General features: G+C 29.6%; 4 protein-coding genes and 1 long non-coding RNA gene across 6 annotated transcripts; 4 read left to right on the forward strand and 1 right to left on the reverse strand.

The window, feature by feature from the left end:
* The first annotated feature begins 41 nt into the window (after positions 1-41).
* LOC132909206 (small ribosomal subunit protein mS40) lies at positions 42-1,171 on the forward strand. The gene is made up of 5 exons (XM_060963889.1): positions 42-242; positions 305-440; positions 509-606; positions 680-810; positions 896-1,171. Exons 1-5 carry the CDS (start codon positions 177-179, stop codon positions 1,020-1,022), a joined length of 558 nt encoding a protein of 185 aa, XP_060819872.1. The 5' UTR covers positions 42-176; the 3' UTR covers positions 1,023-1,171.
* Positions 1,082-4,958, forward strand: LOC132909188 (pyridine nucleotide-disulfide oxidoreductase domain-containing protein 1). The gene is made up of 2 exons (XM_060963858.1): positions 1,082-2,553; positions 4,840-4,958. Exon 1 carries the CDS (start codon positions 1,082-1,084, stop codon positions 2,513-2,515), a length of 1,434 nt encoding a protein of 477 aa, XP_060819841.1. The 3' UTR covers positions 2,516-2,553; positions 4,840-4,958.
* On the reverse strand, positions 2,625-14,382 carry LOC132909175 (kinesin-like protein KIF14). 2 transcript variants are annotated; one of them, XM_060963834.1, is made up of 12 exons: positions 14,006-14,382; positions 13,357-13,908; positions 12,727-13,273; positions 12,415-12,642; positions 12,205-12,333; positions 5,979-6,139; positions 5,540-5,740; positions 5,055-5,327; positions 4,488-4,560; positions 4,249-4,418; positions 3,702-4,164; positions 2,625-3,620 (listed from the first exon to the last, which is right to left on the reverse strand). In XM_060963834.1, the coding sequence occupies exons 1-12, from the start codon at positions 14,110-14,112 to the stop codon at positions 2,901-2,903; spliced, it is 3,624 nt and encodes a 1,207-aa protein (XP_060819817.1). In that variant the 5' UTR covers positions 14,113-14,382; the 3' UTR covers positions 2,625-2,900. The 2 variants fall into 2 exon arrangements, with proteins under 2 accessions (XP_060819817.1, XP_060819818.1); XM_060963835.1 differs by lacking the exon at positions 5,055-5,327.
* Positions 5,140-5,993, forward strand: LOC132909215 (uncharacterized). Its single transcript, XR_009658505.1, has 2 exons — positions 5,140-5,265; positions 5,547-5,993. It is a non-coding gene; the product is annotated as an uncharacterized LOC132909215 (long non-coding RNA).
* On the forward strand, positions 7,925-12,011 carry LOC132909211 (uncharacterized). Its single transcript, XM_060963894.1, has 2 exons — positions 7,925-8,678; positions 10,961-12,011. Exons 1-2 carry the CDS (start codon positions 8,576-8,578, stop codon positions 11,251-11,253), a joined length of 396 nt encoding a protein of 131 aa, XP_060819877.1. The 5' UTR covers positions 7,925-8,575; the 3' UTR covers positions 11,254-12,011.
* Positions 14,383-14,402: the final 20 nt, after the last annotated feature.

Consider the following 14,402-nt stretch of genomic DNA (forward strand, 5'->3'; position numbering starts at 1 on the left):
TAATATAAATTTAATAGATTTGTAAGTATTTAAGTAACTGTTATAATGTTTTGTGTTTGAGCGTTTTCAAGTTGAAAAATTCCGGTCTTATATGCGAACGTGCATCATACGCCATATCATATAGTTCAGCAATATACTTCATAATAAAATTGGAAAATTAGCTTAAAATAAAAATTATGCCATTAGCATTGAATAAATTGCAATTTGCTGCATCTCTTTTACGAAGTAACTTAACTCCGAAAGTAAGAATCACAAAAAGATAATCATTGTCAAAGGTCATTTAATGTTTTAAACGATTTTTTAGGTTATACCCGTAAAATTCATACATCCTACATTTATAAAATATGACAAATATATTAATAATGAAGCAGTTCCCATTTCAAAAGATAGAACTCAAGTTATTCCTGTAGAAATTAGCATGAAATATCTAAAAAGTAGTGGTATGTAATTATGTAACATTAATTTTGTTTCAGTATAACTTTAATCACATTTATAATTTCTTGTTTAGCTTATAAGAAAACCTACGGAGAGTATCCAGTTTGGAAATATTATAGAAGAAATTTCAAAGCTCAAATTCCTCCCCAAAAAACACGAAAGACTTGCATTGTATGTATTTTTAAGAATTGATTAAAAGACTTCTATTATTTTATTTCTTGAAATAATTCTACAAATTTTTTAGAGAGGTGGTGTAATTTCTACTGGTAGCCCATGTCCCATATGTAGGGATGAATATCTAATTCTTGATTACCGCAATATTGATTTGTTAAAACAATTTATTTCTGAACATAGTGGAGAAATTTTAAGTTACAAGTAAGTTTAACTTCTTCTAAATTAGAAGTAAGTATAGCAAGAGAATATCTATATAATTATATTGTTTATTTTGCTTTATTTACAGTTATACTGGTATATGTCAAAAGGCTTATAAAGATCTATGTGTAGCAATAATGAAAGCAAAAGAATATGGTTTACTTTCTTATGGTGTTCCCTTCAGATATTATGATTATTCAGAATGGAAAAATTAATGTATTAATCTTTAACTTGTAATTATAAGAATTTGCATTTAAAAAATAAAACATGCAAAATGGATAAAGAAGAAATAAACTGTACATTTGCAATAGTAGGTGGAGGTATAGCAGGAGTATCCTGTGCTAAAAGTATAGCCTTCCTTGTTCCAGAGGAAAAAATCATCCTAATTACAGCAAGTCCGTTAATAAAAACAGTTACAAATATAGTTCCACTTAGTAAAACATTAATGCAGTTTGATATAGAAGAAAAGGACACAGCAGTTTTGATGGAAGCACATGATTCATTAAAAATTATTAATGATTTTGTAATACAAATAGATAGCTTAAATAAACAAGTGCGAACTAGAAATGGGAGAATTATAAACTATAAAATGTTATGTCTTTGTAATGGTGCTAGACCAAAACTGATAGAAGAACATAATAATTTTATACTAGGGATAAGAGATACAGAATCAGTTCTCCAATTTTCTCAAAAAATAAAAAATTCAAGAAGAATTGTAATAGTTGGAAATGGAGGTATTGCTACTGAACTTGTGAATGAAGTAGATGGTGTTGAAATGATATGGGTAATTAAGGATAAACATATTTCTGCAACATTTGTTGATCCTGGGGCTGCAGAATTTTTTATGGACAAGGTATACAAAACTGATCCATGTACAAATACTAATGCTAGTTCATTAACTAAAAGAATGAGGTACACTGTCTCTAATACATCAGTTGTAACAGGTGGACCAGCTTTAGGTCCAGATTGGCATAATAATTTTGATGTAAAAGGTGCTTTCCTTAAATCTGCAAAAGTACAAATAGAATATGAATGTGAGATAATTAAAATTCTTAATAAATCAGAACAAAAGGAAGTTGATCCCATGGAAGAGTGGTCCATATATGTTGAATTAACAAATGGAAAAATTATTGGCTGTGACTTTGTTGTATCAGCAACAGGTGTAATACCAAATTCTGATATAGTAGGTTTGGAGGATATAAAAAAAAGTGAAGATGGGGGGCTGCTGGTAGATTGGAAATTAGAAACTTCAAAACAAGATATATATGCCGCTGGAGATGTGTGTAGTGCAGGGTGGGAATTAGCAAAACATTGGTTTCAAATGAGACTGTGGACTCAAGCACATCAAATGGGACGGTATGCGGCAAAATCAATGGTTTCTAAATTAAAAAATGAAGAATTTTTGCAGGATTTCTGTTTTGAACTTTTCACTCATGTAACTAAGTTTTTTGGTTACAAAGTAGTTTTACTTGGTTTGTATAATGGACAAAAGTTGGATAACAATTATGAGATATTGTTACGAGTGACCAAGGGAACAGAATACATAAAACTTATCCTAGAAAATGGTAAAATGCAAGGAGCGGTATTAATTGGAGACACCGATTTAGAAGAAATGTGCGAAAATTTAATACTTAATCAATTGGATTTAAGTATTTATGGAGAAGATTTACTAAATCCTGATATTGATATTGAAGATTATTTTGATTAACTGTATCTAGGAATTCAACTTAAAAACAGATTTATATGGTATATTTCACTAACTTGATATTAACAAAATATACTTTATCTAGAAAATGCTTGCTTAAATTTTGTTTGAGTAATATTATTATAATTTTACAGATCGTATAAAAATTTAATTAATAGTTAAATATTCATATTGTAATATTTTGTATGGATGTATGTATATAAATATTACATAACGCCTTATGAGTAATAAGAAATAAAATGGTACAGTTACATATAAATATAACTAAATATATTTTTTGTTCCAATTAATGTCTTTAAAGTATATTATTAATATATGCTTTAGGTCTCTCTACAAATAGTTATCTTATTTAATTACGTTAAATATTATGTAATGATGTTAATTTTCATTAAGTTAATTCTTGTTGTAATTTATCATTAAATCTAACACTTTTCTTATCAAAACCGTTAATACTATTGCGTAAAGTAGATTTTGTCAGAGAAACAGATTTTATATCGTAATTTTTAGAAACTGCCAAATTTGCATCAGAATCTTCAATTACACTATTATTGAAACTCTGCATAGGAGTTACACTTTCATTGGAATATTTATTTATATCTTCTATTTCTAAAATTTCACGTAAACTACAAATGATACTTTGCATATTATCAAGTGATTCTGCAACTGACTGAATTCCACCATTTCTACTGCATAATTTACGTAAAGTTCTTGTAGCGAGTTCCATTTGAACAAGACACGTATTTATGGTTTCTTGATCTTTGGAAACATCAAACGTTTGATTAATTAATGTACTTCCAAGTATGGACGTATCTAATGAGAGTTGTTGTAGACTTTCGTTTAAATGTTTTTTTACTGGTGTTATGTTTATTGAAATTCGGCTATTATTTAGGGAGTCCTCAAAAGTTTCTGTGTTTTCATAGGGTTCCCAAGTTTCTTCTGATGTACATAGCTCCTTTATTGAATCTTCTATATCATAGTCTCGCAAACGATGAACCCAATCTAAAAAACGCATTGGCTGCCAAAATGTCTCTCTCATGCTATCTCTATTACGTATACGAATTACTGGTTTCAGACTCTTATTAACAATTATTTGTTGTTGATCAAACTCCTAAAAATGTAACGAATAAACTTATGTAAAAGATATATCTTTTTAACTATTATCTATACAATAAATACAATAAATACTTACATAATTAAGACCAACTTCTCTACACCGTTCAGTAGCTTCTTTTACCAATATTTGCATTTCATGTAAGCTAATACCACCGTCACTTATTGCTTCTGTACTAGCTTTCATTTTGAGAGCGAATTCGGCATCTGCTGCCCTTTCATTTAAAATGCTTTCCAGTTCTTGTAAGAAATTAGATTTATATGGCGCGACGCTAACTTTTTTTTGATCTATTTGTATTTGTTTTAATCTATTATTTGTCTCAACTTCGTTTTCAAGTAATTCTTTTTCCAATTCTAATTCTTTCTTCTTTTGATGAATTTGTTCCAATGCGAGCTTCTGCTCTTGGACCGTGGAACCAAGAATTTCGATTTTACGTTCGTACGATAATTTTTGCGATCCCAATTGCATTTCAACTTCTCGTTTAGCATTTTCTAATTCTTTTATTGCTTTCTGTTTACTTTCTTCTAACTCTGCCCTTAATCTATTGAATCAAAAGTAACATAACGTTAAATACCTTTTAGTCACGCACATTTGTTGAATAAAAAGAGCTATTAAGAATTCGTACTTTTCTTCTTGCACTTTTAGAATTTCTTGATGAGCAAATTCATAATCTACAGCCTGCGCTGAAATTTGTATATTGCTATGTTCATCATAAGGACTTGAGACTTTAAAATAATGATTGCCGCCAATCACTAATCGATCACCATGTTTTAAAATAACTTTGCCAGTTACCACCTACGATATGATAAATAATTTAATAATGATAAAAATAAAATAAGATCATAAACGTAAAATATGTTATACCTGTCCATTCACGAACGTATCTCCTTCCATTTCTGATGATAATATAAGTTTCCCATTACTGTTTTCAATAGTACTGTTGAACGTATAAAAAATCGATAACCATTAAAATTATCTATCTAAAATAATTTATTAAAATTGGTGCATATATAAATAATTTTAATTATATTTGACATATCTTTCCATCAAATGTAAATGATTAGCATTTCATGCTCATAAACACGATGAAAATGTATTTGGAATCTTTTCGGGATCATTATACTATAAAGTGACAACTAAATAATGAAATACTGCCATGCAAATTTTTTTAACCAAACAGATTAATTACAATATTATTTTGGACGACTTTAAATAGATCGTGAGGAAAGCCTGTGAAGAACATGCACTCTTGAGAGGCAGAAAGGAGAAGGGAACAAAAACAAAGTAAAATAGTTTCCTCCAACATAATTCATAAGCGTCAAGCTGAAAAACGAGCACAGGAGGGAAAAAGAGCAACAAAAGTGAAAAACAGAAACAAGACCAACAACCGCATCCTTCCAGGTCATTGAACCAACCAATCGAATAACTAACCAGTGTAAAGGCCTAACCAGTGGTCCATCCAACATGATATCCAAATTTTCGGAAAAGTTCTGACAATCTGAATTTTTTCCGATACGAACAAGTCCTGGAGGAATGAGATACAAAAGCGTACCAGATAACATAGGATCGGCCGCGAGATTTATAAGACAAGGTTGCTTATCTTTCTCACGAAAATCGAGTTCAATAGCGATACCACAGCGACGTAAGTACTTTATTTCAGAATTTTTCTTTTCCTCGGTATCCCGCAATTTCATTTGCCAAGTCCTGCAATTACATGTAGCTAAATATTCAACTCTTCAATTGGTAAACATCCTCCGATCTGTTTCCGGAGCAATGTGACGAAACATTTATTATAGAAAATACACTATATTAATAATGATTATAGATAATTACTCATTGAAACAATTTGATTGTTTCGAATTGTTGTAATTAATGCTCTAAAATAACTATAACAGCTTACGTTGATATTAACTTACATTTCAGTAATCGCAAGTTGTTCTTCAGTCTTCTTTAGCTGGTGCCTTAATTTATCAATTTCTTGTTGTTTCTGCTTAATTTCATCGTTATTTTGGTTAACCGGTGGGACGGAGTCAAGAAGACGACGTGGAAGAATACCAAGTTGCTTTTCGTATCCTTCACGTACACCGCGCAATCGCAATACTTCCGCTTTCAATTCCCTGAGAGAGAGATCACAATTATATTTAAAATTAAAAGCTTTAGGTTAGGCTTGTTGCAAACTGGAAAAACTGTATCGATAATATTTAATGATATTCTTTTGTTTATCTGTCCCAAAGTGGAAAACTTATTTTATACACGAACTTTCGATTTATTACATTCATATTGGGAGGAAATCTGTTATATTTTATTGAATGTAATAATGAATTATTAGTTGTTCATTCATAAAGAATATATTACCGAATTAATTTCTCATGTGGATCTTCATTAATTCGGACACGATTAACAATGGCTCGAGCTTGACAAGCATATCGGAGTGTTGCAAGCGTCTCTTCTACGTGTATATTAGCTGGTGATACTGTTCCAAGCATTGCTGTTCTTGAATTTCCTCCGAGGCTTTCCTATGTTTAAAAAAGGATAAAAGTTTAAAAAATATGTTGAAAAAAAGGAAACCTAACAGTTTCTAATAAATATAAGGGACCGTAGAAACTCTGAAAAAGACAAGTTCGAACGTACATAGAAAACAAAATGAAGTCATTGAACTGCATAAGACTGCATTAATTAAACGAGTGTGAAATCTCAGTTGCATTGATTCGTTGTAATTAAATTATAGAGCTAAAGAAGTGACATTGTTAGATTTGCACGTCGTGTTTTACTCGTTTCGTCTAAGTTAATCTCAATTCTTTTGCGCATAAATAATCATTATCAGTATTCTCTGCATGATAAGACAGCACACGCTCGGTTAAGACAGATTGCGATTTAATCTTTCCTAAGTAATACTTAAACTGTTATCGATCACACCTTGACGTTTATGTTTCTCAATGTTATCCTGATATAATTAATAAACGATAAGACACCAGATAGAACATCAAATTCCTCAATGGCATGTATACACAAGGGTGTGCTAAGTCATACAATGATTCAACAGTGAAAAATGTCTCATACTCCTTTATCTTCAACATTTTTTATATTTAATGAAATCTCTGGCTATCCTTGAGTACAATATAATTTTTAGATTTTATTGCAAGGTTTTATTCATTGTCGATAAAACTTATTGAAGCAACATGCATCGTTAATTAATCGATAGATGTTGGACAGAACCGAATAATTTAAAGAATTTATTAGAGTACTATTTTTCATACGCCATCATTATCAATTTAAGCACTTGAACCGCACTTGAACAAACTACACTTGAACAAACTACACTTGAACAAAAATTTCTAATCAAGATACAATCAAAACATAATTATCAGTTTATAATTATGATAAAACAAATGTATCTATACATGAAATATCTATATGTCGCTATCCTTTCTTTACGTTATTCGTTTCATTTTATTCTTAAGATAACAAAAATATTAATATCTTCTAACTGCGTATCTTTCCTCAAGGTTTGATATAGCAAAAAACTTTTTATTGCACCTTATTCAATGTTATCAGTAAACGCGACTTTATTTCTGTTCATAGTTGCTATTATTTGAAAAATAACTCACAATATACGATTATTTGATAGAGAAATAACATCTACATATTACCAATGTATATATTCGTTTCACTTAATTATATAATAAATCTTGCTATAAAACACATTCTATTCAAGAATTATTATTGGATCATATTTGCTACTTTGAAAACATTAATGTTTTCACAGGTGATAACTATTTAAATAATTTTGTTTTCACAGTAAAATAAAATTTTACGTAAAATACACTTCAATATCCCCCCCTTTTCTAATCGCTAAATGCTTGATAATAAACGAACAAATTGTATTATTATACGAACATGCATTTATAACATGAAAGGTATGCTTATATCATAGGATAATAATTATCGGAAAAACAGTTCTTTAGGCTTTCAACAAGATTCTGGAGATTAGTAAGCATTTACGACGTACTACATTTTATAGTGAGGTACAAAATAAACATTAGTTAATATTATCGTTATACAATTCTCGACAAGTACATAGTAAGCGTGAGGTATTATTGAAGTGTTAATGACGATTCCTAATAATAGCCTTCAAAAATACAATAGCAACGTTGTTTCTTATCTCTTATAAAATAACATCCTAAAAGTCAAGTATATGCACATATATAATGAACAATAAAAAAAAAAACGGCGTAGAGAATTGAAACTAGAGAGAAATTTATTTAACGGTCACGCAATACATTGCCACCACAAGAAATAGACCATGTTGAAGTTGTACAAGATCAGATTAAGAAATTTGTGAGACAATGTCATAGATGAATAAGCGCGGGAAATGCGTTAAACAATCATCAAATCCACAAGAAATTCGCAAAGGTGATTGGAGGAATAGGAGGGGCAAAGCGCCGAGTTGAAGGGCGCGCGGTAACAACGGAGAGGAGAGGAGAGGAGAAACAAGATCCGATGGAGAGGGAATAACCGACTCATAAACATTGCATGCTCAGTGTCAGTACTTCTTTAGTTCAAAGTAAAACACCACGGCAATTCGAGCATAACGTTGTCTTGTTTTTTAGCGGTCGCAGCTTTTTCCTCTCTTTCTTACTCTCGAGTAATATGTAATAACACGAATTCGATAGTCTATCAATAAGTTGTTCTCAACTGGTAAAAGAAAGAAAACCGGAAACAACGATACCTAGCAAATTTTACTGGTAAAACGAGTTTTAGCTGCGTTTTAGAAAATCAGTGCAACCTTGCGTCAGCAGGTTTCATTATAAACTGAAAGAATATAAAAAAGAGCAGATTAAGTCAAAAGTTGATCGAAAGTATCAAGAAGGAAGGAAGATATACACGAGAATTTCTACGAAGAGAATAAATTCTGAATTTAATTATTCTCGAAGATACCTCGGGTTGGAACGATGGATTTAGTCTATGTTCCCGAAATCTTGACCTATGGTTTCTTTAGAGCTCCTCAATACCGGGACTACGAGCAGCCGTGGAATAAAGATTATTTTAATTGTGGTACGTCTCAATCATATGAAAAAGAATCACTTTTTATATATTCACATATAAAAACTTTCTTACTAAAGAGAAAAGAAGGGAAGAAGAGATAATATTGAGGATCTATGATGATCAGTTTGTTATCGTTCTTCCTGGATTTCTTTAGACAGATACTATAATTAAATTTTCATTAATTAACATCACGATAAATATCATTTCGTTATTTACTATACATAACTTCATTTATTCTAATTTCACGCGATCATCATATCAAATACTATCATTGGTATTTGCTATTATTGTTTTCCATGGTTCTCAGCATTTGAATAATCTAACTCGAGAAATTAATATTATTTGCTGACATCTCGTGAATAAAGTTTTCCCTTTATGTCCTTATTCGTATGATATCATATTACACCAATGATTAATGTTTATGCACGTTGTCGTTTTTATCACTTACTTTCCGTATTTAAAGACTTCGAAATATACGACAAAAAATACAACCTGTCTTTACTAATGACAGTTTACGAGTATTTTGAAAGTATTTAAATTGACTCTCAATTTCGAACTATTAATCCGTAAAATGTACGTGCATTCGTCTATCCTGATCTATGATATGTTTCAACAAATGCTTATTTTCCTTTTTAGAGTAAAATAAAGATTCCAACAGAAATGATCAAAACATAAATCAATTAAACAACTCAATAATAACAAATAATCGATTGCATAAAATCGTTACGATTCATCTATCGAATGATTGTCATATTATTCAGTGCTCTAATTAATATGATAATAAGGAATTTCAAGATTCAATTGAGAAAAATGATTTATATATTTTTAATCGATGCCGGTGCATACGTGTAAGATAACTCTTAGATATTTCTGTGCAACGTAGTTGCCCCTCCCTTTGCCTTATCGTTGTGAGGAATTGGTTGCCTGAAGGCAGTCCTCCGCATTATTTATCATATATTAGGTTTTGAAACTATCATTATCGCAATTCGAAAAACGTCATATTACGCACAACGTAAAATAGTGAGAATAGTACAAAAGAATTGGTATCATCGGGAAAGCTTCGTATTCTATTTCATTGAGTCAATCGTCTTCTTAATGAAATTTTGGAAATGCATATAAATTACATATTTCTGAAAATTATATATGTATGTATGATCAAAAGAAGAACGCAGCATCAAAACAAGTTAGATCGTAAACACGAAAAACATGTTTACATCGTTAAGATAACAAATACGGTGAAGGTTGTAATATAATATGCTAGATCAATTCCATTGTAATAGATATAATAATAACGTTATAGTTATTATACTTGCGATTACTTATATTTTGCTACGGCTTGTTATTGAATAAAATAGTCTAATATATATATATTTATATATGCAGGTAAAAAGATACATAGATCTAAAAATATCTTTTGAAATCAGCATGACACATTAACGAGAATAAACAGAAATTAACGATCCTTTTATTTTATTTGCAATAACAGATTCTGCATTTGTATGTGCAGCAATGCTTCGCGTTGTGTGTAGAGAAACTCTCGATTATTCATGTATTTTTAGATGAAATCTTTATGCAATTGATTTACGTAATGCTATAATGAACTTACCGGGAGGGACATCTATTTTGATATAAATTCAATCTATTAATTTTTCTAGCAATCTATCAATGCAATGAAAAAATATCAGAATCAATAATAGAATTTGAATAGGACTAGGAAGATATATGATGATTCTGCATTACTTTTATCTTATCAAGGTATCTTTTTTACTGCCCGTACAAAATATTACGATCTTAGTTATCAAATTTTTATCTATCGGTTCTTTTATCTTCAATAATTATTTTTCTTCACTGTTACACTTTACTAACATAATTTTCGTCATAATAGTTTTCTTTGAACACATGAGTTTCATGCGATACGTGTAACGCATCACATTACTTCATTCACGGGAAGCAATTATAACATATTTTTCGGGTTGAGAATGACTCAAAAACCACGAGTTAGGTCAGCAGATTGGCTACGTGCAACAACGCACGGAGCTACCTTTCAAAAAATCGTTGAACCTTAAATAACCGATAACCAGAATTAACAATAAAAAATATTTTGAGGTGAAAAGGGCACTGATTATAGAAATTGACAAAAAGTTGACAAAAAACCTTAGTTTCAAATAAAAAAGATATTGCTTATTTAACATATTTTATTTTTTCCGAAATAATAAAATTTAAAATGAAATAATAATAGAAAATAAAGTGATAAAAATAGAATACAATGGAAAAAGAAAATTATCTTTCAGGTAAGTCAACACAAGTTCATTCTCAACGATTGCCACAACAACACCATGAACAAAAAGCACTTTCGAAAGAAAATTGTTACTTGTGCCGGGAGAACAAGAGAAGAAGTCTCGCGGCTTATATACGAGAAAAATCGCGAAGAAATTCTTGCCAACAAATTCACGAAGAAGAAGAAGAACATGACTGCACAGACACTAAAGAAGGAATCACGAAAACTGATAAGAAAACGTCAAAGAAAGTTTTAGAACATAACGGATGTATAAAAATGAATAACATAATAAAAAACGACAAATAGAAATAGAATACATATAAAACCATGTTTCAGCATTTTGATATGGTTTCCATAAATTGATACCGAAACAGACGTACCTCGTATATAAGGAATGCAGAATTATTATACCAAACTTCTATGATACATGTATTGTATTATGATGTGATGATTTGAAATGTTATTTATCTTTAAATACTTTTTTCATAGAACGAAAGATTTTAAGTTTATATTTGTATTTGTAACAATTTTATATGTCCAAAAACTGTATAATGAATAATTTATGTTATTTTATATCTCCTCAGCTATTTGATATAATGCATAATTTATTGATTTTTTTTAATAATATTAAAAAGAACATTTTCTACGTATTAATGAAATTAGTAGTTTAGGTGTTATTTTAAATGATACATATATTGTACAAATATTGCAAAAACTCATCAATCAAGTACATAATATATGTATATTCTAACAATTTTGTATAATATATTATTCTGTACATGTGTAACACAAGGTTATGAAGCAACTGATAATATTATCTGTCTTTCTTTTTTCTTCTTTTTTTTCAAAATCTAGCATAACCAATAATTGCATTTACAGTTAATATGAACTGCATTAAGCTATAAATTAACATATATTTATACTATTCTAGAAATGCTTTAATATTTAAAAAAAAGTAGATTAACTAGATATTCAATGAAGAATTGAATAATTTATAAGACTGAATATGTACATAAAGTTATATAAAAAAATACATCTTCAAAAATAAAGTAAACCTAACTTAAGTTTTCTGTATATTGTATAAGAAAAGAAATCATATACATAAGTAATGATTCACTAATCATTAAAGCCATAAAAGCCATTAACAGTAACAGCTTTAATGATTGTTACAACAAAGAACTTTGTCATTGAAGATTCAATAAAAAAAAAATTATTTACTTATGTCGAATCTTGTGTCAGTGACTTAATAACACTTACCTTTAACAGCCATGTAAGAACAGATTCACGATATGGAACAAAACCTCGTTTACGATTACTTGTATTCTCAGCCAAGGATGCGATTACTTTTCCCAATGTAAGCAATGATTTATTAATAGACACTCCTTCCTTTGGAGTACAATAAATTTTCTTATTATATGAATAAAATTACCAGACTATAATCAAGTAATTAAATGTAATATGACATACCTTTAATCTGTCACCACTTGCACAAGTTTGACTCAGTCTTTCACTACCCGCTAAATCTACTAAATTAATTTTACTACGGCGACTAGCATCCACAGATTCATTATTTAATTGATTATTTTTTTGGGTTTGTGTTAATATGATACTAAATATGCTATGGGATCTTGAACTCTTTTCATTCATTCCAGTTGCTGCTGTAGCTCGTTGTGAATTGCCTACCTTGAGCCATGTCTAAGAGAAATATATTTATAACAATTTAATAATCAACAAATAATCTTACAGCAGACGCAATTACAACTGATATTATAAATATACCTGCAAATCTTTGTAATTTTGCACACAATGTTGACTTAAATCAACAATATATGGTCCAAATACAGGATGTTCTCTTACTTTAAGAGGAGCCCTTTTTACTCCACTGTTAACATTTGTTAAAAGATCGTGTATTTTTTCATTATAAATTTCAAAATAACTAATCTCTACTGTAGTTTTAGTATTTGTATTAACAGACACCCTCGTAAATATTTCTTGACAAAATCTTGGAATAATACCAATTGCTTCATCGAGTGATATTGTATTATTTTGTGCAGATTCTTGACCCATCATGCTATAACTTTTACCAGAGCCTGTTTGTCCATAAGCAAATAAACAAACATTATACCCTTCAAAAGCATTTTGTACTAATGGTAAAACCATATTTTTAAATACAATTTCCTGATTAGCATAACTAGGTTCTGATGCATCTATTTGTGATATAAAGCAATGGTCATATGTGAAAGTATGTTGAACAGATTCGCAAGTAACAATAATATTTTGACCATTTACTTGTACGACTGATACAACTTTTGAATCGTTTAGTTCTCTGAAATAATAAAGAATAGAAAAAATATTAAATCATAGTACTTCCTAAAGAAAAGCTCTTGGTATAAGAATTTAATAACTTACTTTGTATTCAAAGGTCTAACACGTATACCTACAGTCAAATTACTATTTTCTCCTTCATATACAGTTTGATCTTCAATACCAATATCGTTTGATTTACCACATGGTGTTTCAACTTGAACAACATTAAAACAATCAGGAGTAGCTTGTGATAAAATGTTGTCACTAAAATAACGTTTTACAGGTGTTTTATTTGGAGGCAAGATATTTATTTTTGAATTGCTTGTAGTAGTATGAATTTTATATTGTTTGGGAGTACAAGAATGCATGGTTAAAGTCTTTTCATTCAATGAAGTAGTAGACACTGTTTTCGTAGAGGTTTTATACTTTGAATCAGATGCTGTATATTCAGGAAATAAAACTTGTTTTCTTTGAAATGTATTTATAGACTTTGAGTGACACAGATTTATAGTATAAGGTGTATTTGTTGATTTCAAATTTTCAGTATCATTGTCAAGTAATATTTTACGCTTTTCTAGTTTTAAACATTTATTTTCAGTAATATTTTGGACTCCTCTTTGAGGTGTATCAAGTATATCAGAACATGTTCCTTCCCTACAAAATAATAAAAAGAATTAATATATGACAGCTTCTAATTTTTTTTTTTTTTTTTTTTTTTTTTTTTAATGTACTAATATAAAAAAAATCTTACTTCTCATTTAAAGAGTTTATATTCTCCTTATCGAAATTAATAGGCGAACTTGAAAAAATGGCATCACAAAATCCATGTCCCATAGATTTTAATGTATTATGTGACATGATGGTGGTATTTCTTTAACTAAACACCATCAGTACGGTAAGATTTGCTTTCCTCTCAACTAACCTCCTCAAATTCTGTTCTTTGACAGTTCACATGGACTATTTGGGAGAATATTCACCAGTTCGTCACAGTTTGGATTCTTTGTAACGAATTTTTTCGTAATAACAATATAAAAATGACATAAACTTCAAAAATTATATTATGCTTAATGGTTCAATACTAACACCGATTGTTCATACATTAACAACAAACTTTGGGTTTAAAACTGATTGATCTATTAATATTTTAG

The sequence above is a fragment of the Bombus pascuorum genome, chromosome 7 (assembly GCF_905332965.1).
Source record: "Bombus pascuorum chromosome 7, iyBomPasc1.1, whole genome shotgun sequence".
Taxonomy (NCBI): Eukaryota; Metazoa; Arthropoda; class Insecta; order Hymenoptera; family Apidae; genus Bombus; species Bombus pascuorum.

Excerpts from the sequence above, each read along its gene's own strand:
- LOC132909206 (XM_060963889.1), top strand. The coding sequence starts at position 177 with ATGCCATTAGCATTGAATAAATTGCAATTTGCTGCATCTCTTTTACGA. Across the intron at positions 441-508 it reads GAAATATCTAAAAAGTAGTG|CTTATAAGAAAACCTACGGA; the intron begins GTATGTAATTAT and ends TTTCTTGTTTAG. Across the intron at positions 607-679 it reads AAACACGAAAGACTTGCATT|AGAGGTGGTGTAATTTCTAC; the intron begins GTATGTATTTTT and ends CAAATTTTTTAG.
- LOC132909188 (XM_060963858.1), top strand. The coding sequence starts at position 1,082 with ATGGATAAAGAAGAAATAAACTGTACATTTGCAATAGTAGGTGGAGGT.
- LOC132909211 (XM_060963894.1), top strand. The coding sequence starts at position 8,576 with ATGGATTTAGTCTATGTTCCCGAAATCTTGACCTATGGTTTCTTTAGA. Across the intron at positions 8,679-10,960 it reads TAAAGATTATTTTAATTGTG|GTAAGTCAACACAAGTTCAT; the intron begins GTACGTCTCAAT and ends ATTATCTTTCAG.
- LOC132909175 (XM_060963834.1), bottom strand. The coding sequence starts at position 14,112 with ATGTCACATAATACATTAAAATCTATGGGACATGGATTTTGTGATGCC. Across the intron at positions 13,909-14,005 it reads ATAAACTCTTTAAATGAGAA|GGAAGGAACATGTTCTGATA; the intron begins GTAAGATTTTTT and ends ATTATTTTGTAG. Across the intron at positions 13,274-13,356 it reads GTTAGACCTTTGAATACAAA|AGAACTAAACGATTCAAAAG; the intron begins GTAAGTTATTAA and ends TTATTATTTCAG.